Source organism: Nerophis lumbriciformis, linkage group LG22 (assembly GCF_033978685.3).
Source record: "Nerophis lumbriciformis linkage group LG22, RoL_Nlum_v2.1, whole genome shotgun sequence".
Taxonomy (NCBI): domain Eukaryota; kingdom Metazoa; phylum Chordata; class Actinopteri; order Syngnathiformes; family Syngnathidae; genus Nerophis; species Nerophis lumbriciformis.
The window spans coordinates 41,608,595-41,635,820 of record NC_084569.2 but is presented as its reverse complement, the minus strand read 5'-3'; the positions used below and the strand labels follow the sequence as shown (position 1 = coordinate 41,635,820).

At 32.5% G+C, this 27,226-nt stretch overlaps 1 protein-coding gene across 2 annotated transcripts in view; it reads left to right on the top strand.

The window, feature by feature from the left end:
• The window catches only part of LOC133615346 (myosin-10-like), a 215,291-nt gene that overhangs the window by 135,239 nt on the left and 52,826 nt on the right, over window positions 1-27,226 (top strand). For both annotated transcript variants that reach the window (XM_061973878.2, XM_061973877.2), the window contains 3 exons: window positions 12,281-12,395; window positions 17,611-17,804; window positions 25,782-25,903. In XM_061973878.2, the coding sequence (XP_061829862.2) occupies window positions 12,281-12,395; window positions 17,611-17,804; window positions 25,782-25,903 (431 nt within the window). The remainder of the gene's footprint in view (window positions 1-12,280; window positions 12,396-17,610; window positions 17,805-25,781; window positions 25,904-27,226) is intronic.

Below are 27,226 nucleotides of genomic sequence, written 5' to 3'. Positions count from 1 at the left end.
CTGGTGTGCTCTCAGTACAACAGCCAATCAAATTAGATCTACTTTGTTTTCATCACACAGCATTCATCCAATCAAATTGCAGGACAACCAAGGAAGAAGACATGTCCAAACCACACGCCAGTGAACAAAAAATGATACCTAAAATAATTTTGTTTGGGTATAAAAATTACGAGGTGGTCAACACAAAACGGTTTGCAGTATGCAACACATGCGGTTCCAAAATGACTGATGGAGAGGCAACAACTTCCAACTTCGTCCGGCATTTGAAGTTGCACAAAGAAGGGTAAGTTTTGAATGTAAGATAACGTTTATTGGCTAAGTAACGTGACTTTTATTTGCTGTGTAGTTAAATCAGTGAGGCTGTAAACTCACTGCTAACGTTATAACGTTATTGCAAACACGGGAATCTGTTGCAGTTCACTACCTTATTCATACTTTTCGTTCAGTGATTTTTTTCAAGCAGGGTTACGTTAGTCAATATATCACACGTAACGTTAGACGGCGGTCAGCAGCACCGCGTATTTTAGCCACCTAAAAAAAGACAAAAATAGTCAAATAAAGGTCAGTTAAAATGTATACTATATTATGAATATGTGTACCGTTTTAGCTAGCTTTCTGACATACTGTTGGTTGTTTACCTCAGTGGTCCCCAACCACCGGGCCGCGGCCCGGTACTGGTCCGTGGATCGATTGGTATCGGGCCGCACAAGAAATTTTTTTTTTTTCTTTTCTTTTTTTAATTAAATCAACATAAAAAACACAAGATACACTTACAAGTAGTGCACCAACCCAAAACAACTCTCTCCCCCCTTTTGTTCTGGGCATTGAACATGAAGACTCTTCCTTTACTGTTCCGAGTGGCCATGAGAGTCTTGGCAGTGCCTGCCTCCAGTGCTCCAGTGGAGCGAGTTTTCAGCCATGGTGGCATCATACTACGCCCCCATCGTGCACAAATGACTGACAGACTCTTGGCTAATTTGGTCTTTTGCAAATGCAATGCAGCATAGGGCCCTGACGTATAAAAAGTACAACTTTTTTGTTATGTTCACGTATATGTCATGTTTTTTCAATGTTAACACTTTTGTACAAATAAGTACATTTGCACTTTATTTTTCAATGTGTTTGTTCTGTAAAGGAATGAGTTAATGTTTAAAATGACTGGTTAATAGTGCTATTATAAAGTGCAATGTCAGCACAATTTTCTTTCCTGCCATTTAAAATGCACTTGTTTTAATAAATAAATACAGCGTTTGAAAAGCATACACAATCTGTGTTAATATATTAGTCTGTGGTTAAAAGGACTTGAAAGGACTCGAAACTCAAAATGCAGGACTTAGGACTTGACTTGAGACTTTCCAGTCTTGACTTTGGACTTGACTCGGGGCTTGCCTGTCTTGACTCGGGACTTGACTCGGACTTGAGGGCAAAGACTTGAGACTTACTTGTGACTTGCAAAACAATGACTTGGTCCCACCTCTGCTCATTTGTAGCTATATTTGAGCTCATTTAGTTTCCTTTAAGTCCTCTTAATTCAATTTATATCTCATGACACACTATCTGTATGTAATATGGCTTTTCATTTTATGCGGCTCCAGACAGATTTATTTTTGTATTTTTTTGGTCCAATAAGGCTCTTTCAACATTTTGGGTTGCCGACCCCTGGACTAGAGGATCCTCACATCTGGTTACGTAACACAACTTGCCACTTTTTGGGAAAAGGCTAAGCGTCCAAATGAATATGGGAGAAGCTGAAATGAGGTTGAGCTAGCGCCATCTCTGCTGGTCTCGCATCTTTACGAGCGGATCCAGCTCCTGGGGTCCAGCTCCTGGGGTCCAGCTCCTGGGAGCCCGCCATGACAAACACCAGGAGGCGGCGTTACATTTCAACTTGTTCAAATAAATCCTCCGGAGGAAAATATGTGAAAAACGGCCGGAGTTTGATGAAAGCCAGATGGGGGGGAGGGGCCGACATTCCTCATCTCAGGTTCCTCACCGTGTCAAAGACTTGTACTCTGTTGGCATCACGGTGTTAGACTAATCCCATTAGCGTGGCACGACCAGACCAGACCCCATGTGGTCCCTGGGGGACACACCGGCCTGTCAATCACAGCAAAAGACTGTTTTCCAGGGGGCTCGGTGTACCACGGTTTAGTCCAGGGGGGTCCAAAGTGCGGCCCATAGCTAAGCTTTTTAACGGCCCGCTTCACACTTCTAATATAAGCATGCTAGCTTTTTAGCTAATTTAGCACAGTGTTTTTTTAATTTGAAAAAATCCTGAGGCACATCACCAGCAGAAAACTTAAAAATGAAACGCCCTAACTTATTTGGATTTTTTTGCTGTTTTCCTGTGTGCAGCGTTTTAGTTCTTGTCTTGCACTCCTATTTTGTTGTTGTCATGTACGGATGTACTTTTTGGACGCCGTCCGCTCCACACGCTGTAAGTCTTTGCTGTAGTCCAGCATTCTGTGTTTGTTTAATTTGCGGCCAGTTCAGTTTTAGTTTTGCATAGCCATTCCTAAGCTTCAATGCCTCCTTTTGTTTATTTTTATATAATGCCCATTCATTGTCAATGCGGAGAAAGTTTGAGGAATTTGGGGAAATAGAAAACATGTTTGCGTTTGATATAGTAGTTTGGGTGGATGGTTGAAATGTCGGAATCGGGTGTAATCTATAAAATGTTAACATAAAAACTATAAAATGTTAAAAACATAAAACCTATAACATGTTAAAAACATAAAAACTATAAAATGTTAAAAACATAAAAACTATAAAATGTTAAAAACTATAAATGGTTAAAAACAAACTACAAAATGTTAAAAACATAAACTATAAAATGTTACAAAAATAAAAACTATCAAATGTTAAAAACAAACTATAAAATGTGAAAAACAAAATGTTAACATAAAAACTACAAAATGTTAAAAACGAACTATAAAATATTAAAAAACTATAAAATGTTAAAAACATAAAAAACTATAAAATGTTAAATATATAAAATGTTAAAAACATAAAAAATATAAAATGTTAAAAACAAAATATAAAATGGTAAAAACTCTAAAATGTTAAAAAAAAATATATATAAAATGTTAAAAACATAAAAACTGTAAAATGTTAACATGAAAATGATTAAATGTTAAAAACATGAAAACAATAAAATGTTAATAACATAAAAACTATCAAATGTCAAAAACATAAAAGCTATAAAATGTGAAAAACAAAATGTTAACATAAAAACTACAAAATGTTAAAAAACGAACTATAAAATATTAAAAAACTATAAAATGTTAAAAACATAAAAAACTATAAAATGTTAAATATATAAAATGTTAAAAACATAAAAAATATAAAATGTTCAAAACAAATGGTAAAAACTATAAAATGTTAAAAAAAATAAAAACTATCAAATGTTAAAAACAAAAACTGTAAAATGTTAAAAACATGAAAACTATCAAATGTTAAAAACATAAATTACAAAATGTTAAAACGCCGTCCGCTCCACACGCTGTAAGTCTTTGCTGTAGTCCAGCATTCTGTGTTTGTTTAATTTGTGGCCAGTTCAGTTTTAGTTTTGCATAGCCATACCTAAGCATCAATGCCTTTTCTTAGCGGCACTCTCCTTTTGTTTATCTTTATATAATGCCCATTCATTGTCAATGCGGAGAAAGTTCCAGGAATTTGGGGAAATAGAAAACATGTTTGCGTTTGATATAGTAGTGTGGGTGGATGGTTGAAATGTCGGAATCGGGTGTAATCTATAAAATGTTAACATAAAAACTATAAAATGTTAAAAACATAAAACCTATAATATGTTAAAAACATAAAAACTATAAAATGTTAAAAACAAACTATAAAATGTTAAAAACATCTAAACTATAAAATGTTGAAAACATAAAAACTATAAGATGTTAAAAACTATAAATTGTTAAAAACAAACTATAAAATGTTAAAAACAAACTATAAAATGTTACAAAAATAAAAACTATCAAATGTTAAAAACAAACTATAAAATGTTAAAAACATAAAAACTGTAAAATGTTAACATGAAAATGATTAAATGTTAAAAACATGAAAACAATAAAATGTTAATAACATAAAAACTATCAAATGTCAAAAACATAAAAGCTATAAAATGTCAAAAACAAAATGTTAACATAAAAACTACAAAATGTTAAAAACGAACTATAAAATGTTAAAAATGAACTATAAAATGTTAAAAACATAAAAAACTATAAAATGTTAAAGATATAAAATGTTAAAAACATAAAAAATATAAAATGTTAAAAAAATAAAAACTATCAAATGTTAAAAACAAAATCTGTAAAATGTTAAAAACATGAAAACTATCAAATGTTAAAAACATAAATTACAAAATGTTAAAACGCCGTCCGCTCCACACGCTGTAAGTCTTTGCTGTAGTCCAGCATTCTGTGTTTGTTTACTTTGCGGCCAGTTCAGTTTTAGTTTTGCATAGCCATCCCTAAGCATCAATGCCTTTTCTTAGCGGCACTCTCCTTTTGTTTGTTTTTATATAATGCCCATTCATTGTCAATGCGGAGAAAGTTCCAGGAATTTGGGGAAATAGAAAACATGTTTTGCGTTTGATATAGTAGTGTGGGTGGATGGTTGAAATGTCGGAATCGGGTGTAATCTATAAAATGTTAACATAAAAATGTTAAAAACATAAAAACTATAAAATGTTAAAAACAAACTATAAAATGTTAAAAACATCTAAACTATAAAATGTTGAAAACATAAAAACTATAAGATGTTAAAAACTATAAATGGTTAAAAACAAACTACAAAATGTTAAAAACATACGGTAAACTATAAAATGTTACAAAAATAAAAACTATCAAATGTTAAAAACAAACTATAAAATGTTAAAAACATAACAACTGTAAAATGTTAACATGAAAATGATTAAATGTTAAAAACATGAAAACAATAAAATGTTAATAACATAAAAACTATCAAATGTCAAAAACATAAAAGCTATAAAATGTGAAAAACAAAATGTTAACATCAAAACTACAAAATGTTAAAAACGAACTATAAAATGTTAAAAACGAACTATAAAATGTTAAAAACATAAAAAACTATAAAATGTTAAAGATATAAAATGTTAAAAACATAAAAAATATAAAATGTTAAAAACAAACTATAAAATGGTAAAAACTATAAAATGTTTAAAAAAATAAAAACTATCAAATGTTAAAAACAAAAACTGTAAAATGTTAAAAACATGAAAACTATCAAATGTTAAAAACATAAATTACAAAATGTTAAAACGCCGTCCGCTCCACACGCTGTAAGTCTTTGCTGTAGTCCAGCATTCTGTGTTTGTTTAATTTGCGGCCAGTTCAGTTTTAGTTTTGCATAGCCATCCCTAAGCATCAATGCCTTTTCTTAGCGGCACTCTCCTTTTGTTTGTTTTTATATAATGCCCATTCATTGTCAATGCGGAGAAAGTTCCAGGAATTTGGGGAAATAGAAAACATGTTTTGTGTTTGATATAGTAGTGTGGGTGGATGGTTGAAATGTCGGAATCGGGTGTAATCTATAAAATGTTAACATAAAAACTATAAAATGTTAAAAACATAAAACCTATAACATGTTAAAAACATAAAAACTATAAAATGTTAAAAACAAACTATAAAATGTTAAAAACATCTAAACTATAAAATGTTGAAAACATAAAAATGATAAGATGTTAAAAACTATAAATTGTTCAAAATAAACTACAAAATGTTAAAAACATAAACTATAAAATGTTACAAAAATAAAAACTATCAACCTTAGTCATAGGGGACTCCATCACCCGAAACATAAAGCTTAGCAAACCAGCCACAATTAAGTGCATCCCGGGGGCCCGAGCACCTGACATAGAGGCTAATCTTAGGGAGCTAACTCGCAACAGGCCTAGTAAACACGTACGACAGGCTAATCGCACCACTAGTTATGCGAATATAGTTGTACACGTTGGCTCCAATGACACTAGAATGAGACAGTCAGAGATTACAAAGAGAAACATAGCCAGGACTTGTGATCTCGCTAGAAAGATGTCCAGGCATCGAGTAATTGTCTCTGGCCCCCTGCCTGCGAGAGGCAATGATGAGAGATATAGCAGATTAGTCTCGCTTAACAAGTGGCTGGCTAGCTTCTGTAGACAACAGGGACTAACGTTTATTGATAATTGGCCCTCTTTCTGGGGCAAACCAGGCTTGCTGATGAGGGACGGCCTTCACCCTAACCAGGAAGGCGCCATCATCCTGTCTAAGAATATAGACTACTGTTTAAGTCACATTTGACTAACTACACTAGAGCAAGCCCGGTCACAGGCAATTACAGAGCCTGCTAGTCCGGGTGAGGAGTCAGTTAAGCTAGAACTAGCCAGCGCCAGGCTGGATAATTCCTGTACGCATAGCAATTTTCTTAGAATAACACACAACTCACATAATGTGTTTTCTGTTGTGAATGTGTCCGGGGTAGATATGCATTCTACTGAGGTGGCAAATCATGATGCGTTTAGTCGATCGCAGCATCAAGCAAACAATCTGAAAATTCCCGTCGTATCAATTCCTAGATATGGTCGAAACTATTTAAAGTGCACTACGTATAATAAACGCAACATTATTAATATTTCTACTACGGATAATTTAAACAAAAACTCGTCAAAACAGCCCAATACTTATAATATGGGCTTTTTAAACATAAGATCATTGTCTCCCAAAACGTTATTAGTTAATGAGGTCATTAGAGACAACAATCTTAACGTCATTGGTCTTAGCGAAACCTGGCTCAAACCAGACGAATTTTTTGCGCTAAATGAGGCATCTCCTCCTAACTATACGAATGCGCATATTGCCCGTCCCCTTAAAAGGGGTGGGGGGGTCGCATTAATATACAATGAAAACTTTAACCTTACCCCTAACCTAAATAATAAATACAAATCGTTTGAGGTGCTTACTATGAGGTCTGTCGCACCGCTGCCTCTCGATATGGCTGTTATCTACCGCCCCCCAGGGCCCTACTCGGACTTTATTAATGAATTCTCAGAGTTCGTTGCTGATCTAGTGACGCACGCTGACAATATAATCATAATGGGGGACTTTAATATCCATATGAATACCCCATCGGACCCTCAGTGCGTGGCGCTCCAGACTATAATTGATAGCTGTGGTCTTACACAAATAATAAATGAACCTACGCATCGCAACGGCAATACGATAGATCTAGTGCTGGTCAGGGGTGTCACCACCTCCAAAGTTATGGTACTCCCGTATACTAAAGTAATGTCCGATCATTACCTTATAAAATTCGAAGTTCTGACTCATTGTCAACAAACTAATAATAATAATAACTGCTATAGCAGCCGCAACATTAATGCCGCCACAACGATGACTCTTGCTGACCTACTGCCTTCGGTAATGGCACCATTCCCAAATTATGTCGGCTCTATTGATAACCTCACTAACAACTTTGACAATGCCCTGCGCAAAACCATTGATAGTATAGCACCGCTAAAACAAAAAAGGGCCCCTAAAAGGCGCACCCCATGGTTTACAGAGGAAACCAGAGCTCATAAATTATCATGTAGAAAGTTGGAACGCAAATGGCGCGCGACCAAGCTTGAGGTTTTCCATCAAGCATGGAGTGATAGTTTAATATCGTATAAACGCATGCTTACCTTAGCTAAAGCTAAATATTACTCAAATCTCATCCGCCTCAACAAAAACGACCCTAAATTTTTGTTTAGTACAGTAGCATCGCTAACCCAACAAGGGACTCCTCCCAATAGCTCCACCCACTCGGCAGATGACTTTATGAATTTCTTTAATAAGAAAATTGAACTCATTAAAAAAGAGATTAAAGACAACGCATCCCAGCTACAACTGGGTTCTATGAACACAGATACAACTGTATCTACGACGGATACTGCAATACAAAATAGTCTCTCTCTTTTTGATGAAATAACATTAGAGGAACTATTACAGCGTGTAAGTGGGATAAAACAAACAACATGTTTACTTGACCCACTTCCTGGGAAACTTATCAAGGAGCTTTTTGTATTATTAGGTCCATCAGTGCTAAATATTATAAACTTATCACTTTCCTCTGGCACTGTTCCCCTAGCATTCAAGAAAGCGGTTATTCATCCTCTGCTCAAAAGACCTAACCTTGATCCTGACCTCATGGTAAACTACCGACCGGTGTCCCACCTTCCCTTTATTTCGAAAATCCTCGAAAAAATTGTCGCACAGCAGCTAAATGAACACTTAGTGTCTAACAATCTCTGTGAACCTTTTCAATCCGGTTTCAGGGCAAATCACTCTACGGAGACAGCCCTCGCAAAAATGACTAATGATCTACTGCTGACGATGGATTCTGATGCGTCATCTATGTTGCTGCTTCTTGATCTTAGCGCTGCTTTCGATACCGTCGATCATAATATTTTATTAGAGCGTATCAAAACACGTATTGGTATGTCAGACTTAGCCTTGTCGTGGTTTAACTCTTATCTTACTGACAGGATGCAATGCGTCTCCCATAATAATGTGACCTCTGACTATGTTAAGGTAACGTGCGGAGTTCCTCAGGGTTCGGTTCTTGGCCCTGCACTCTTTAGTATTTACATGCTGCCGCTAGGCGACATCATACGCAAATACGGTGTTAGCTTTCATTGCTATGCTGATGACACCCAACTCTACATGCCCCTAAGGCTGACCAACACGCCGGATTGTAGTCAGCTGGAGGCGTGTCTTAATGAAATTAAACAATGGATGTCCGCTAACTTCTTGCAACTCAACGCCAAGAAAACGGAAATGCTGATTATCGGTCCTGCTAAACACCGACATTTATTTAATAATAGCACCTTAACATTTGACAACCAAACAATTACACAAGGCGAATCAGTAAAGAATCTGGGTATTATCTTCGACCCAACTCTCTCGTTTGAATCACACATTAAGAGTGTTACTAAAACGGCCTTCTTTCATCTCCGTAATATCGCTAAAATTCGTTCTATTTTATCCACTAGCGACGCTGAGATCATTATTCATGCGTTCGTTACGTCTCGTCTCGACTACTGTAACGTATTATTTTCGGGTCTCCCTATGTCTAGCATTAAAAAATTACAGTTGGTACAAAATGCGGCTGCTAGACTTTTGACAAGAACAAGAAAGTTTGATCATATTACGCCTATACTGGCTCACCTGCACTGGCTTCCTGTGCACTTAAGAAGTGACTTTAAGGTTTTACTACTTACGTATAAAATACTACACGGTCTAGCTCCGTCCTATCTTGTCGATTGTATTGTACCATATGTCCCGGCAAGAAATCTGCGTTCAAAGAACTCCGGCTTATTAGTGATTCCCAGAGCCCAAAAAAAGTCTGCGGGCTATAGAGCGTTTTCTATTCGGGCTCCAGTACTATGGAATGCCCTCCCGGTAACAATTAGAGATGCTACCTCAGTAGAAGCATTTAAGTCCCATCTTAAAACTCATTTGTATACTCTAGCCTTTAAATAGCCCCCCTGTTAGACCAGTTGATCTGCCGTTTCTTTTCTTTTCTCCTCTGCTCCCCTTTTCCTTGAGGGGGGGGGGGGCACAGGTCCGGTGGCCATGGATGAAGTGCTGGCTGTCCAGAGTCGGGACCCGGGGTGGACCGCTCGCCTGTGCATCGGCTGGGAACATCTCTACGCTGCTGACCCGTCTCCGCTCGGGATGGTGTCCTGCTGGCCCCACTATGGACTGGACTCTTACTATTATGTTGGATCCACTATGGACTGGACTCTCACAATATTATGTCAGACCCACTCGACATCCATTGCTTTCGGTCTCCCCTAGAGGGGGGGGGTTACCCACATATGCGGTCCTCTCCAAGGTTTCTCATAGTCATTCACATCGACGTCCCACTGGGGTGAGTTTTTCCTTGCCCGTATGTGGGCTTTGTACCGAGGATGTCGTTGTGGCTTGTGCAGCCCTTTGAGACACTTGTGATTTAGGGCTATATAAATAAAGATTGATTGATTGATTGATTGAAATGTTAAAAACAAACTATAAAATGTTAAAAACATAAAAACTGTAAAATGTTAACATGAAAATGATTAAATGTTAAAAACATGAAAACAATAAAATGTTAATAACATAAAAACTATCAAATGTCAAAAACATAAAAGCTCTAAAATGTGAAAAACAAAATGTTAACATCAAAACTACAAAATGTTAAAAACGAACTATAAAATGTTAAAAACGAACTATAAAATTTTAAAAACATAAAAAACTATAAAATGTTAAAGATATAAAATGTTAAAAACATAAAAAATATAAAATGTTCAAAACAAATGGTAAAAACTATAAAATGTTAAAAAAAATAAAAACTATCAAATGTTAAAAACAAAAACTGTAAAATGTTAAAAACATGAAAACTATCAAATGTTAAAAACATAAATTACAAAATGTTAAAACGCCGTCCGCTCCACACGCTGTAAGTCTTTGCTGTAGTCCAGCATTCTGTGTTTGTTTACTTTGCGGCCAGTTCAGTTTTAGTTTTGCATAGCCATCCCTAAGCATCAATGCCTTTTCTTAGCGGCACTCTCCTTTTGTTTATTTTTATATAATGCCCATTCATTGTCAATGCGGAGAAAGTTCCAGGAATTTGGGGAAATAGAAAACATGTTTTGCGTTTGATATAGTAGTGTGGGTGGATGGTTGAAATGTGGGAATCGGGTGTCCATCCATCCATTTTCTACCGCTTATTCCCTTCGGGGTCGCGGGGGGCACTGGAGCCTATCTCAGCTACAATCAGGCGGAAGGCGGTGTACACCCTGGACAAGTCGCTGTGTAATCTATAAAATGTTAACATAAAAACTATAAAATGTTAAAAACATAAAACCTATAAAATGTTAAAAACATAAAAACTATAAAATGATAAAAACAAACTATAAAATGTTGAAAACATAACTATAAGATGTTAAAAACTATAAAATGTTAAAAACAAACTACAAAATGTTAAAAACATAAACTATAAAATGTTACAAAAATAAAAACTATCAAATGTTAAAAACAAACTATTAAATGTTAAAAACATGAAAACAATAAAATGTTAACATAAAAACAATAAAATGTTAATAACATAAAAACGATCAAATGTCAAAAACATAAAAGCTATGAAATGTGAAAAACATGAAAACAAAATTTTAATAACATAAAAACTACAAAATGTTAAAAACGAACTATAAAATGTTAAAAAAAAACCTACAAAATGTTTAAAACATAAAAACTATAAAATGCTAAAGATATAAAATGTTGAAAACGTAAAAAATATAAAATGTTAAAAACAAACTATAAAATGGTAAAAACTATAAACTGTTAAAAAAAATTAAAACTATCAAATGTTAAAAACAAAAACTGTAAATTGTTAAAAACATGAAAACTATTAAATGTTAAAAACATAAATTACAGAATGTTGAAAACATAAACTATATAATGTTAAAAAAAAATATAAGCATGCTAGCTTTTTAGCTAATTTAATTAATTAATTTCATTTGAAAAAATCCTGAGACACACCACCAGCAGAAAACATGAAAAAAAATGAAACTCAGCAGCCGATATTGACAGTAAAAAGTCGTTCTGGCAATTTTTGGATATGACTTTAAAGCATAACCAAGCATGCATCACTATAGCTCTTGTCTCAAAGTAGGTGTACTGTCACCACCTGTCACATCACACCCTGACTTATTTGGACTTTTTTGCTGTTTTCCTGTGTGCAGTGTTTTAGTTCTTGTCTTGCGCTCCTATTTTGTTGTTGATTGTCATGTCATGTACGGATGTACTTTGTGGACGCCGTCCGCTCCACACGCTGTAAGTCTTTGCTGTAGTCCAGCATTCTGTGTTTGTTTACTTTGCGGCCAGTTCAGTTTTAGTTTTGCATAGCCATCCCTAAGCATCAATGCCTTTTCTTAGCGGCACTCTCCTTTTGTTTATTTTTGGTTTAAGCATTAGACACCTTTTCACCTGCAAATCATCGTCGTCGTTCCCGACATCTACAAAGCAATTAGCTACCTGCTGCCACCTACTGATATGGAAAAGTATTACATGGTTACTCTACCGAGCTCTAGACAGCACAACCTGCACAATAACTAAATATTGTACAGGTTTTGAAGGTGAAAACTACAAAAATGTCCCCGACATCCTGTGATTTATCAGTCTGTGGTGCTCAGTGGAAAAAGATTTTGCACCCTTGGTTTACGCAGACGAGTGATCCCAACGTGTTTTCTCAGGTGGACTACAAAGCCGACGAATGGCTGATGAAGAACATGGACCCCTTGAACGACAACGTGGCCACGCTGCTGCACCAGTCCACGGACAAGTTTGTGTCTGAACTCTGGAAAGACGGTGAGATGCCTGAGCGACGTCTGTTAGACTCGTTCGCAGGGGAAGGAAATGAAAGGAAGAATGTGAAAGACGATGAAAGAGGAAATGGATCACATTTAAAGGACCGTGATAGAAAAATATGGGGAAGAAAAGTGAGCAGAATAGCCAAAAATTCTACTTGAGTAATTATTTTAGACTGATGTGACTCAAGGAGAAGTAAAAAGTTGACATTCAAAAAACTACTCGAGTATTCAGTGAAAGAACTACTAAAGTAGTGATTTATTTAGTAACTAGAATTTGCAATTCTGGTAGGCAGGGCCGGCCCGTGGCATAGGCCGTATAGGCAAATGCTAAGGGCGCCGTCCAACAGGGGGCGCCACGCCAGTGCCACAAATGTTGGAGAAAAAAAAAAAAAAAAAAAAAAAAAGTTGGTACTATTATTTCTAAATACAAAAAATAATCCCACTTTAATTAAAATGCAAAGTAAAGCCTATTTAATAGAAATATTATTTGTTACAACATTACGCCCCGCCCCCCCGCACGGTGCGCCCCCTCCCTTCCCGTATCATGACTCTTTTTGGACGTCACCACATCAAAAAATCAACACAAGATGTCAAAACGGCCAAAACTGTCAGGTGCCCAGGGAAGAAAAAAGAGAAAAGAAGAGGAGTAGAAACGAGAAAAGACAGAGGTAGCAGGTAGGTAACGTTAGCCTACATGAAATTATTTGTCTGTTACAGAATGTGATAGTAACCTGGCTTTTTAGCATTAAGCTAATGTTACATGATTCGGCAATTGCTAATCAATAAATAGCTAGTTCTGTTTTAACGTCGGGTTAATATTGTGGAGGGGGCCAAATTGTTATGGAAAATAATAATGTAACGTTAGGTAATTACAGTACTCCCACCTTACATTCCTCAGGGACATTTGTATTAAATCTTTTAAGCAGGTGTTTTTTGTTTACATTGTTATTGCCTTCTGGTTAGCTAATGTTTGCCCTGCAGGTAATAGTCACTTTTCCACCCCTTTATATATTAGGTATAGATGTAAGTAAAAAAAAAAAGGTCAAAGACAAAGCTATTCGGTTTCTTGTGAGTATATACACTTCACTGCCGATGTGGGGGGGCGCCACCTAAAATCTTGCCTAGGGCGCCAGATTGGTTAGGGCCGGGCCTGCTGGTAGGAACTGCGTGTGGATGCCCGATGTGTGTCCAACTGAAATGCTTGAATGTCCAGGGTGAATGGAGTGTGTGGATGTTGGAACTGTTGGAATCCGGTGAGAAATGTGGGCTATGTAGAGGTATTGCCCATTCATTATCAAAAGGGGGGAATGCCTGGTAATTCCGGGTTATCAGGGAATTTTCATAACTAAGAAACATGCTGGCTTGAATATCCAGAATGAGTGGAGTGTGTGGATGTTGGAACTGTTGGAATCCGGTGAGAAATGTGGCATATGGAGAGGTCTGTGTATTGCCCATTCATTATCAATAGGGGGGAATGCCTGGTAATTCCAGGCAATCAGGGAATTTTCAGAACCAAGAAACATGCTGGCTTGAATGTCCAGGGTGAGTGGAGTGTGTGGATGTTGGAACTGTTCAAATCGGTTGAGAAATGTGGGATATGGAGAGGTCTGTGTATTGCCCATTCATTGTCAATGGGGACAAAATTCCGGGAAAACCGGGAATTTTGGGAAATAGAAAACATGTTTTGCGTGCGATATATGGGAAGAGTAGTGTGGGTGGATGGTTAAAAGGTTGGAATTGGGTGTAAAAATGCCGCAACATTTCGGGAATTTAGGGCATTTTAAAAATATGAATAAGTCCCTTTCTTTGAATGGGAATTTCCTGGAAATTTGGGGATTTCTGGAAAACCGTGATTTGTTTTTAAATATTGATATTTGTCTTGGAGTTTTTGGAATCAGTTGAAAAATGTTGACGTAGTAACAGTTTGAGTTGAGAATGGGTATTTCGGAATTTCTGGAAAACCGGGAATTTTGTACAAAACAAGGAGCAATTTGTTCTCCCAACTTTTGAAGGTGGAATGGTCAAAAACGGTTGACAAATGTGGACTGTGAAAACTTTCCAGGAAGAGGTGAAAATATGGCTTTGGAAAACTGGGATCTCTGGGAATTCCTGGAATTTGTTTAAACTTTGAAAATGGTAGTTTGATTGTCCAGGGTGAGTGGAGTGTGTGGATGGTTAAAAGGTTGGAATTGGGAGTAAAAATGGCACCACATTTCGAGAATTTAGGGCATTTAAAAAATATGAATAAGTCCATTTATTTGAATGGGAATTTCCTGGAAATTTGGGAATTTCTGGAAAACCGTGATTTGTTTTTAAATATTGATATTTGTCTTGGAGTTTATGGAATCGGTTGAAAAATGTTGACGTAGTAACAGTTTGAGTTGAGAATGGGTATTTCGGAATTTCTGGAAAACCGGGAATTTTGTACAAAACAAGGAGCAATTTGTTCTCCCAACTTTTGAAGGTGGAATGGTCAAAAACGGTTGAAAAATGTGGACTGTGAAAACTTTCCAGGAAGAGGTGAAAATATGGCTTTGGAAAACTGGGATCTCTGGGAATTCCTGGAATTTGTTTAAACTTTGAAAATGGTAGTTTGATTGTCCAGGGTGAGTGGAGTGTGTGGATTCAAATCAGATGAGAAATGTGGGCTATGCAGTAGATTATATAATGCCCATTCATTGTCAATGGGGAGAAAATTCCTGGAAAACCGGGAATTTGGGGAAATAGAAAACATGTTTTGCGTTCGATATATTGCGTAGAAAATGGATGGACGGATATTGGAAGAGTAGTGTGGGGGGATGGTTGAAAGGTCGGAATCAGGTGTAATCTATAAAATGTTAACATAAAAACATAAACTAAAAAATGTTAAAAACAAACCATAAAATGTTAACATAAAAACTATAAAATGTTGAAAACATAAAAACTATAAAATGTTAATAACATAAAAACTATAAAATGTTAATAAACTATAAAATGTTAGAAACATAATCTATACAATTTTTAAAACAATCTATAAAATGTTAAAAACATAAAAACTATAAAATGTTAATAAACTATAAAGTGTTAAAAACATAATCTATAAAATTTTAAAAACTATCTATAAAATGTTAAAAACATAAAAACTATAAAATGTTAAAAACATAATCTATAGAATGTTAAAAACATAAAAAATATAAAATGTTAATAACAAACTATAAAATGTTAAAAACATAATCTATACAATGTTAAAAACAAACTATAAAATGTTAAAAACAAACTATAAAATGTTAAAAACAAACTATAAAATGTCAACATAAAAACGATAAATAAAATGTCAACATAAAAACTATAAAATGTTAAAAACATAAAAACTATAAAATGTTAAACTATAAAATGTTAAAATAATCAAAACTATAAAATGTTAAAATCATTAAAAATATAAAATGTTAAAAACATTATCTATAAACATAAAAAATATAAAATGTTAAAATCATCAAAAATGTAAAATGTTAAAAACATTATCTATAAACATAAAAAATATAAAATGTTAAAAAACAATAAAATGTTAAACACAATCTATAAAATGTTGAAAACTATAAAATGTTAATAACAAACTATACAATGTTAAAAACATAATCTATAAAATGTTAAAAACATAAAAACTATAAAATGTTAATAACAAACTATAAAATGTTAAAAACATGATCTATAAAATGTTTTAAAAAATATATAAAATGTTAACATAAACACTATAAAATGTTAAAAAACATAATCTATAAAATGTTAAAAACAATCTTTAAAATGTTAAAAACATCAAATCTATAAAATTTAAAAAACTATAAAACGTTAAAATCATCAAAACTATAAAACGTTAAAATCATCAAAACTATAAAATGTTAAAAACATCAAAACTATAAAATGTTTAATTATAAAATGTTAAAATCATCAAAACTATAAAAAGTTAAAATCATTAAAACTATAAAATGTTAAAAACATAAAAACTATAAAATGTTAAAATCATCAAAACTATAAAATGTTAAAAACATAAAAACTATAAAATGTTAAAATCATTAAAACTATAAAATGTTAAAAACAAACTATAAGATGTTAAAAACTTAAAAACTATAAAATGTAAAAACATAATCTATATAATGTTAAAAACTAACTATGAAATGTTAAAAACAAAAACTATAAAATGTTAAAAACAATCTATAAAATGTTAAAAACAAACTATAAAATGTTAAAAACATAAAAAATATAAAATGTTAAAAACATAATCTATAAAATGTTAAAAACAAACTATGAAATGTTAATAACAAACTATAAAATGTTAAAAACATAATCTATAAAATGTTTTAAAAAATATATAAAATGTTAACATAAAAATTACAAAATGTTAAAAACATAATCTATAAAATGTTAAAAACAATCTTTAAAATGTTAAAAACATAAAATCTATAAAATGTTAAAAACTATAAAACTATAAAATGTTTAATTATGAAATGTTAAAATCATCAAAACTATAAAATGTTAAAATCATCAAAACTAAACATGTTAAAATCATCAAAACCATAAAATGTTAAATCATCAAAACTATAAAATGTTAAAAACATAAAAACTATAAAATGTTAAAATCATTAAAACTATAAAATGTTAAAAACAAACTATATGTTAAAAACTTAAAAACTATAAAATGTAAAAACATAATCTATATAATGTTAAAAACTAACTATGAAATGTTAAAAACAAAAACTATAAAATGTTAAAAACAATCTATAAAATGTTAAAAACAAACTATAAAATGTTAAAAACATAAAAAATATAAAATGTTAAAAACATAATCTATAAAATGTTAAAAACAAACTATAAAATGTTAAAAACATAAAAAAATATAAAATGTTAAAAACATAATCTATAAAATGTTAAAAACCAACTATAAAATGTTAAAATCATAAAAACCATAAAACGTTAAAACAACATCTATAGAATGTTAAAAACCTAAAATCAACTTAAAAACTGTAACGGCACCAACAAAAAATGTTCCAGCACATTTTCAGAGAAAAGGTTCACATAAGTGTGTTAGCAAGTGTGTTAGCAAGTGTGTTAGGACAGCTGATGGTCTGAGAGGAGTTTTCATCACCATGGCAACAGCAGATCTGCTCACATGAATGAAACAATATCATGTGAAATGTGTACGGTATAAAAATGTAAGTGGTAACACTTGTGCTCATTAGTGGACAGAATCGTGGGCCTGGACCAAGTGGCCGGCATGACCGAGACGGCGTTCGGCGCGGCCTACAAGACCAAGAAGGGCATGTTCCGCACCGTGGGCCAGCTGTACAAGGAGCAGCTGTCCAAACTCATGGCCACCCTCAGGAACACCAACCCCAACTTTGTGCGCTGCATCATCCCCAACCACGACAAGCGGGTAAGCGGAACAACTGCCACTTGCTAGTTTTGCTGTGGCGTGGAAGCGCCCTGCATTGTGCTGACAACTCGGTGGAGCCTGTTTTGATACATACACTTTAAAAAATGCTGGGTTATTTTGGTAACCCAATTTATGGGTCGCTAGTGTTAGGTTCAATTTTGGAGTTATTTTTATGAAGAGCAACCCATTTTTTGTGTTATAAGGGAAGCATTTTAACTCAATTTCTGGGTTTTCAAAATTATGACCCATTTTTGGGTTGTTTTCCAATGAATAACCCCTTTTTTGGGTAAGAGGCTTTTTTTTTTTTTTTTACCAAAAGTTACCTTTTTCGTGAACCGATTCTCTGATATGTGAACATTCTTAACCTCACTTGTCAAAAACTTGATTTCCTTGTAAAGGCAGATCATTTACATTTAAGCTATTTTAAACTTTGAAAATGGTAGTTTGATTGTCCAGGGTGAGTGGAGTGTGTGGATTCAAACCGGATGAGAAATATGGGCTATGCAGTAGATTATATAATGCCCATTCATTGTCAATGGGGAGAAAATTCCTGGAAAACCGGGAATTTGGGGAAATAGAAAACATGTTTTGCGTTCGATATATTGCGTAGAAAATGGATGGATGGATATTGGAAGAGTAGTGTGGGGGGATGGTTGAAAGGTCGGAATCAGGTGTAATCTATAAAATGTTAACATAAAAACATAAACAATAAAATGTTAAAAACAATCTATAAAATGTTAACATAAAAACTATAAAATGTTAAAAACAAAAACTATAAAATGTTAAAAACATAAAAACTATAAAATGTTAATAACATAAAAACTATGAAATGTTAATAATCTATAAAATGTTAAAAACAATCTATAAAATTTTAAAAACAATTTATAAAATGTTAAAAACATAGAAACTATAAAATGTTAATAAACTATAAAGTGTTCAAAACATAATATATAACATTTTAAAAACAATCTATAAAATGTTAAAAACATAAAAACTATAAAATGTTAAAAACATAATCTATAAAATGTTAAAAACATAAAAAATATAAAATGTTAATAACTATAAAATGTTAAAAACATAATCTATAAAATGTTAAAAACAAACTATAAAATGTTAAAAACATAATCTATAAAATGTTAAAAACAAACTATAAAATGTTAAAAACAAACTATAAAATGTCAACATAAAAACTATAAAATGTTAAAAACATAAAAACTATAAAATGTTAAACTATAAAATGTTAAAATCATCAAAACTATAAAATGTTAAAATCATCAAAAATATAAAATGTTAAAAACATTATCTATAAACATAAGAAATATAAAATGTTAAAAACAAACAATAAAATGTTAAACACAATCTATAAAATGTTGAAAACTATAAAATGTTAATAACAAACTATACAAAGTTAAAAACATAATCTATAAAATGTTAAAAACATAAAAACTATAAAATGTTAAAAACATAAAAACTATAAAATGTTAACATAAAAACTATAAAATGTTAATAAACTATAAAATGTTAGAAACATAATCTATAACATTTTAAAAACAATCTATAAAATTTGAAAAACAATTTATAAAATGTTAAAAACATAAAAACTATAAAATGTTAATAAACTATAAAGTGTTCAAAACATAATATACAACATTTTAAAAACAATCTATAAAATGTTAACATAAAAACTATAAAATGTTAAAAACATTATCTATAAAATGTTAAAAACATAAAAAATATAAAATGTTATTAACAAACTATAAAATGTTAAAAACATAATCTATAAAATGTTAAAAACAAACTATAAGATGTTAAAAACAAACTATAAAATGTCAACATAAAAACTATAAAATGTTAAAAACATAAAAACTATAAAATGTTAAACTATAAAATGTTAAAATCATCAAAACTATAAAATGTTAAAATCATCAAAAATATAAAATGTTAAAAACATTATCTATAAACATAAAAAATATAAAATGTTAAAAACAAACAATAAAATGTTAAAAACAATCTATAAAATGTTAACATAAAAACTATAAAATGTTAAAAACATAATCTATAAAATGTTAAAAACATAAAAAATATAAAATGTTAACAAACTATAAAATGTTAAAAACATAATCTATAAAATGTTAAAAACAAACTATAAAATGTTAAAAACAAACTATAAAATGTCAACATAAAAACTATAAAATGTTAAAAACATAAAAACTATAAAATGTTAAACTATAAAATGTTAAAATCATCAAAACTATAAAATGTTAAAATCATCAAAAATATAAAATGTTAAAAACATTATCTATAAACATAAAAAATATAAAATGTTAAAAACAAACAATAAAATGTTAAACACAATCTATAAAATGTTGAAAACTATAAAATGTTAATAACAAACTATACAATGTTAAAACATAATCTATAAAATGTTAAAAACATAAAAACTATAAAATGTTAATAACAAACTATAAAATGTTAAAAACATAATCTATAAAATGTTTTTAAAAATATATAAAATGTTAACATAAAAACTATAAAATGTTAAAACACATAATCTATAAAATGTTAAAAACATAATCTATAAAATGTTAAAAACAAACTATAAAATGTTAAAAATATAATCTATAAAATGTTAAAAACAAACTATAAAATGTTAAAAACAAACTATAAAATGTCAACATAAAAACTATAAAATGTTAAAAACATAAAAACTATAAAATGTTAAACTATAAAATGTTAAAATCATCAAAACTATAAAATGTTAAAATCATCAAAAATATAAAATGTTAAAAACATTATCTATAAACATAAAAAATATAAAATGTTAAAAACAAACAATAAAATGTTAAACACAATCTATAAAATGTTGAAAACTATAAAATGTTAATAACAAACTATACAAAGTTAAAAACATAATCTATAAAATGTTAAAAACATAAAAACTATAAAATGTTAAAAACATAAAAACTATAAAATGTTAACATAAAAACTATAAAATGTTAATAAACTATAAAATGTTAGAAACATAATCTATAAAATTTTAAAAACAATCTATAAAATTTGAAAAACAATTTATAAAATGTTAAAAACATAAAAACTATAAAATGTTAATAAACTATAAAGTGTTCAAAACATAATATACAACATTTTAAAAACAATCTATAAAATGTTAACATAAAAACTATAAAATGTTAAAAACATTATCTATAAAATGTTAAAAACATAAAAAATATAAAATGTTATTAACAAACTATAAAATGTTAAAAACATAATCTATAAAATGTTAAAAACAAACTATAAGATGTTAAAACCCAACTATAAAATGTCAACATAAAAACTATAAAATGTCAACATAAAAACTATAAAATGTTAAAAACATAAAAATATAAAATGTTAAACTATAAAATGTTAAAATCATCAAAACTATAAAATGTTAAAATCATCAAAAATATAAAATGTTAAAAACATTATCTATAAACATAAAAAATATAAAATGTTAAAAACAAACAATAAAATGTTAAACACAATCTATAAAATGTTGAAAACTATAAAATGTTAATAACATTGACGATTGAAGATTGACGAACTCATTAAGTAGACGATATGGCTGAAAACTTTTAAATTACTATTGATATTTTTTTATGACCTAAGGAAAATAAGGACCAGGAGAAAAATATGTTAAATGTAAATATTTTCACTTAAAACGCAGAAAGGAAACGTCAACACAAAAAATGGAAAACAATGTCAACAAAATAGTAAAATCACATTAAACACTTAACAATAAGATCTTAAAATGAAGGAATATGTAAGAAATGCTTCATAAAATAGTGCAAAGTGTGAAAATATAAACAGAGAAACCTGAGAAGAACTATTTTCTGCCAGGAAATAACGGCTGTGTAACATTAATTTGCCCTGTTGTTCTTCGTTAACTATGGAAAGGAATTTTTGTTATGCAGTAATTGTTTAAATATTATTAATATAGTGGTTGATTTTCTATGACTTACGGAAAATATATTTTATTTGAAATGTAACGTTCCTCTGATTATAATCAATCCCCTCATCTATCAAGGCAGAAACGAAATGTCAACACAAACATGGAAAACAAACAATGTCAACAAAATAGTAAAATCACATTAAACACTTAACAATAAGCTCTTAAAAATAAGGAATATGTAAGAATTGCTTCATAAAATAGTGCAAAGTGTGAAAATGTGAACATAGAGAAACCTGAGAAGAACTATTTTCTGCAGGTTTAGTGCCAGGAAATAACAGCTGTGTAACATGAATTTTCCCTGTTATTCTTATTTAACTATGGAAAGGAATTTTTGTTATGCAGTAATTGTTTAAATATTATTAATATATTGGTCGATGTTGATAATTAGCGACATTTTTTATGACTTACGGAAAATATATTTTATTAGTAATGTAACCTTCCTGTGATTATAATCCCCTCATCTATCAAGGCAGAAAGAAACATCAATACAAACATGGAAAACAAACAATATCAACAAAATAGTAAAATCACATTGAACACTTAACAATAAGATCTTAAAATGAAGGAATATGTAAGAAATGCTTCATAAAATAGTGCAAAGTGTGAAAAAGTAAACATAGAGAAACCTGAGAAGAACTATTTTCTGCAGGTTTAGGGCCAGGAAATAACGGCTGTGTAACATGAATTCGCCCTGTTATTCTTATTTAACTATGGAAAGGAATTTTTGTTATGCAGTAATTGTTTAAATATTATTAATATATCGGTCGATGTCGATAATTGGCGACATTTTTTTATGACTTACGGAATATATATATATATATATATATATATATATATATATATATATATATATATATATATATATATATATATATATATATATATATATATATATATATATATATATATTTATATACAGGTAAAAGCCAGTAAATTAGAATATTTTGAAAAACTTGATTTATTTCAGTAATTGCATTCAAAAGGTGTAACTTGTACATTATATTTATTCATTGCACACAGACTGATGCATTCAAATGTTTATTTCATTTAATTTTGATGATTTGAAGTGGCAACAAATGAAAATCCAAAATTCCGTGTGTCACAAAATTAGAATATTACTTAAGGCTAATACAAAAAAGGGATTTTTAGAAATGTTGGCCAACTGAAAAGTATGAAAATGAAAAATATGAGCATGTACAATACTCAATACTTGGTTGGAGCTCCTTTTGCCTCAATTACTGCGTTAATGCGGCGTGGCATGGAGTCGATGAGTTTCTGGCACTGCTCAGGTGTTATGAGAGCCCAGGTTGCTCTGATAGTGGCCTTCAACTCTTCTGCGTTTTTGGGTCTGGCATTCTGCATCTTCCTTTTCACAATACCCCACAGATTTTCTATGGGGCTAAGGTCAGGGGAGTTGGCGGGCCAATTTAGAACAGAAATACCATGGTCCGTAAACCAGGCACGGGTAGATTTTTCGCTGTGTGCAGGCGCCAAGTCCTGTTGGAACTTGAAATCTCCATCTCCATAGAGCAGGTCAGCAGCAGGAAGCATGAAGTGCTCTAAAACTTGCTGGTAGACGGCTGCGTTGACCCTGGATCTCAGGAAACAGAGTGGACCGACACCAGCAGATGACATGGCACCCCAAACCATCACTGATGGTGGAAACTTTACACTAGACTTCAGGCAACGTGGATCCTGTGCCTCTCCTGTCTTCCTCCAGACTCTGGGACCTCGATTTCCAAAGGAAATGCAACATTTGCATGGTTGGGTGATGGTTTGGGGTGCCATGTCATCTGCTGGTGTCGGTCCACTCTGTTTCCTGAGATCCAGGGTCAACGCAGCCGTCTACCAGCAAGTTTTAGAGCACTTCATGCTTCCTGCTGCTGACCTGCTCTATGGAGATGGAGATTTCAAGTTCCAACAGGACTTGGCGCTTGCACACAGCGCAAAATCTACCCGTGCCTGGTTTACGGACCATGGTATTTCTGTTCTAAATTGGCCCGCCAACTCCCCTGACCTTAGCCCCATAGAAAATCTGTGGGGTATTGTGAAAAGGAAGATGCAGAATGCCAGACCCAAAAACGCAGAAGAGTTGAAGGCCACTATCAGAGCAACCTGGGCTCTCATAACACCTGAGCAGTGCCAGAAACTCATCGACTCCATGCCACGCCGCATTAACGCAGTAATTGAGGCAAAAGGAGCTCCAACCAAGTATTGAGTATTGTACATGCTCATATTTTTCATTTTCATACTTTTCAGTTGGCCAACATTTCTAAAAATCCCTTTTTTGTATTAGCCTTAAGTAATATTCTAATTTTGTGACACACGGAATTTTGGATTTTCATTTGTTGCCACTTCAAATCATCAAAATTAAATGAAATAAACATTTCAATGCATCAGTCTGTGTGCAATGAATAAATATAATGTACAAGTTACACCTTTTGAATGCAATTACTGAAATAAATCAAGTTTTTCAAAATATTCTAATTTACTGGCTTTTACCTGTGTATATATATTTATATATGTATGTATATATATGTATGTATCTATATATGTATGTATATATATATATATATATATATATATATATATATATATATATATATATATATATATATATTTATATATGTATGTATATATATGTATGTATCTATATATGTATGTATCTATATATGTGTATGTATATATATATGTATATATGTATCTATATATATATTTATATATGTATGTATATATATGTATGTATCTATATATGTATGTATCTATATATGTGTATGTATATATATATGTATATATGTATCTATATATATATTAGAGATGCGCGGTTTGCGGACACAACCGCGGAGTCCGCGGAGTCCGCGGATTATCCGCGGATTATCCGCGGGTCGGGCGGTTGAAATTAAAAAAAATTAGATTTTATCCGCGGGTCGGGTCGGGCGGTTGAAATAAAAAAAAATTAGATTTTAAATAGATTCAGGCGGGTGGCAGTTAAACCAATTGGTAAATATATATACATAGTTAAATGTTGTTACCCACATACGAAAAACGAGCAGGCACCTGCAGCATATGCCACAACAGAAGAAGAAAAAAAAAGAGATGGCAACGCCGGCAGCAAACGTGGTACGCGACAAACTAAAAAAGGGAATACTAAAGACCAGGGGAAAAAAAGGCCAGAAAAGTTCAGCGTGGACTCGTTTTTATGAGGTTGTAAATCAGGATGATAGTAATGCTGGCTACGTGATTTGCAAGAGCTGCGACGCTGTTTATGTCTACGACAGTCACAAAACCGGGACATCTAACATGGTGCATCACATTTGTGCAAAACCCCGAACCTCCACAAACACCCTGAGCATGAGCAGTTTCGTCCGCCGTGATCCCAGAAGAGTGCCACAGGATGTTAAAACAAGATAGAACGCAGCTGCCTGCAGCAGTTTGAGTGGCGCGAGCGCGCTTGGAGGTGCGCTCAGCGCGGCTCCCAGATGATTGCGCACTGTTGTGCGTCTGGGCCGTGACAGCGTGGCACGCATTGAATGTCTCTGCAACATTGGATCAGTCTCCTTTCTTTAACAGGCAAAAGCTTTCTAACCTCACTAATGCCTTGCATCGTCTATATTAGATATATAACAACGGGCGGGTGGCGGATGGCGGGCGGGTGTGGTTTTGATTAAATGTTAGTTCGGGTGGATGGCGGATGGTTGACGACTTTTGTGATGCGGTTGCGGATGAAATAATTGCCTATCCGCGCATCTCTAATATATATATATATATATATATATATATATATATATATATGTATGTATATATATGTATGTATCTATATATGTGTATATATATATATGTATATATATATATATATATGTATGTATATATATATATATATATGTATATATATATATATATATATATATATATATATATATATATATATATATATTATTTCTTATTACTTATTATTTCCTTCTTTTGGTTTGTCTCACGTCCCCCAGGCCGGCAAACTGGACCCCCACCTGGTTCTGGACCAGCTGAGATGTAACGGCGTCTTGGAAGGCATCAGAATCTGCAGGCAGGGCTTTCCCAACCGCATCGTCTTCCAGGAGTTCAGACAGAGGTAAGAGACTTCTAGCAGCCTCGATACTGAAATATCCATACCAGATCTTTAACCTCTGATATGGATACTCAAGTTAAAATATCGATACTTTAGTTCAGGAGTGTCCAAAGTAGTGATGGGTCGGTCAAGAAGGAGAGCCGGATCAGAGCCGGTTCTTTAGGAGTGAACGATGGGAGCCGGCTTTTTTTTTTAGGTGCTACAACCTCACCTGGATGCTATTTTTTTTTTGTATTTTACACATTTTAAGTTATATTTTGTAGAGCGATGCTTAGTCCCCAAATTCAAATGTTTTTTTTAATTTAAAATGTATTTCTATATACAAAAGCCAAAAGCAGTGAAGTTGTCAGGTTGTGTAAATGGTAAATAAAAAGAGAATACAACAAATCCTTTTCAACTTATATTCAATTGAATAGACTGCAAAGACAAGATATTTCATGTTCACACTGACAAACTTTCTTAGTTTTTGCAAACAATCATGAACTTAGAATTTAATGGCAGCAACACATTGCAAAAAAGGCATTTTTACCAGTGTGTTACATGGCCTTTCCTTTTAACAACACTCAGTAAAGGTTTGGGAACTGAGGAGACACATTTTTGAAGTGGAATTCTTTCCCATTCTTGCTTGATGTACAGCTTAAGTTGTTCAACAGTCTCCCTTCTCATATTTTAGCCTTCACACATTTTCAATGTCTGGACTACAGGCAGGCCAGTCTAGTACCCGCACTCTTTTACTATGAAGCCACGCTGTTGTAACACCTGGCATGGCATTGTCTTGCTGAAATAAGCAGGGGCGTCCATGATAACAACATATGTTGCTCCAAAAGCTGTATGTACCTTTCAGCATTAATGGTGCCTTCACAGATGTGTAAGTTACCCATGTCTTGGCCACTAATACACCCCCATACCATCACACATGCTGACTTTTACACTTTCACCCTAGAACCGTCCGGGTGGTTCTTTTTCTCTTAGGTCTGGAAGACACAACGTCCACAGTTTCCAAAAACAATTTGAAATGTGGACTCGTCAGACCACAGAACACTTTTCCACTTTGCATCAGTCCATCTTAGATGAGCTCGGGCCCATCGAATCGTTTCTGGGTGTTGTTGATAAATGGCTTTGGCTATGCATAGTAGAGTTTTAACTTGCACTTACAGATGTGGCGACCAACTGTAGTTACTGACAGTGGTTTTCTGAAGTGTTCCTGAGCCTATGTGGTGATATCCTTTACACACTGATGTGGCTTTTTCATGCAGTACAGCCTGAGGGATCCAAGGTGTGTAATATCATGGCTTACGTGCAGTGATTTCTCCAGATTCTCTGAAC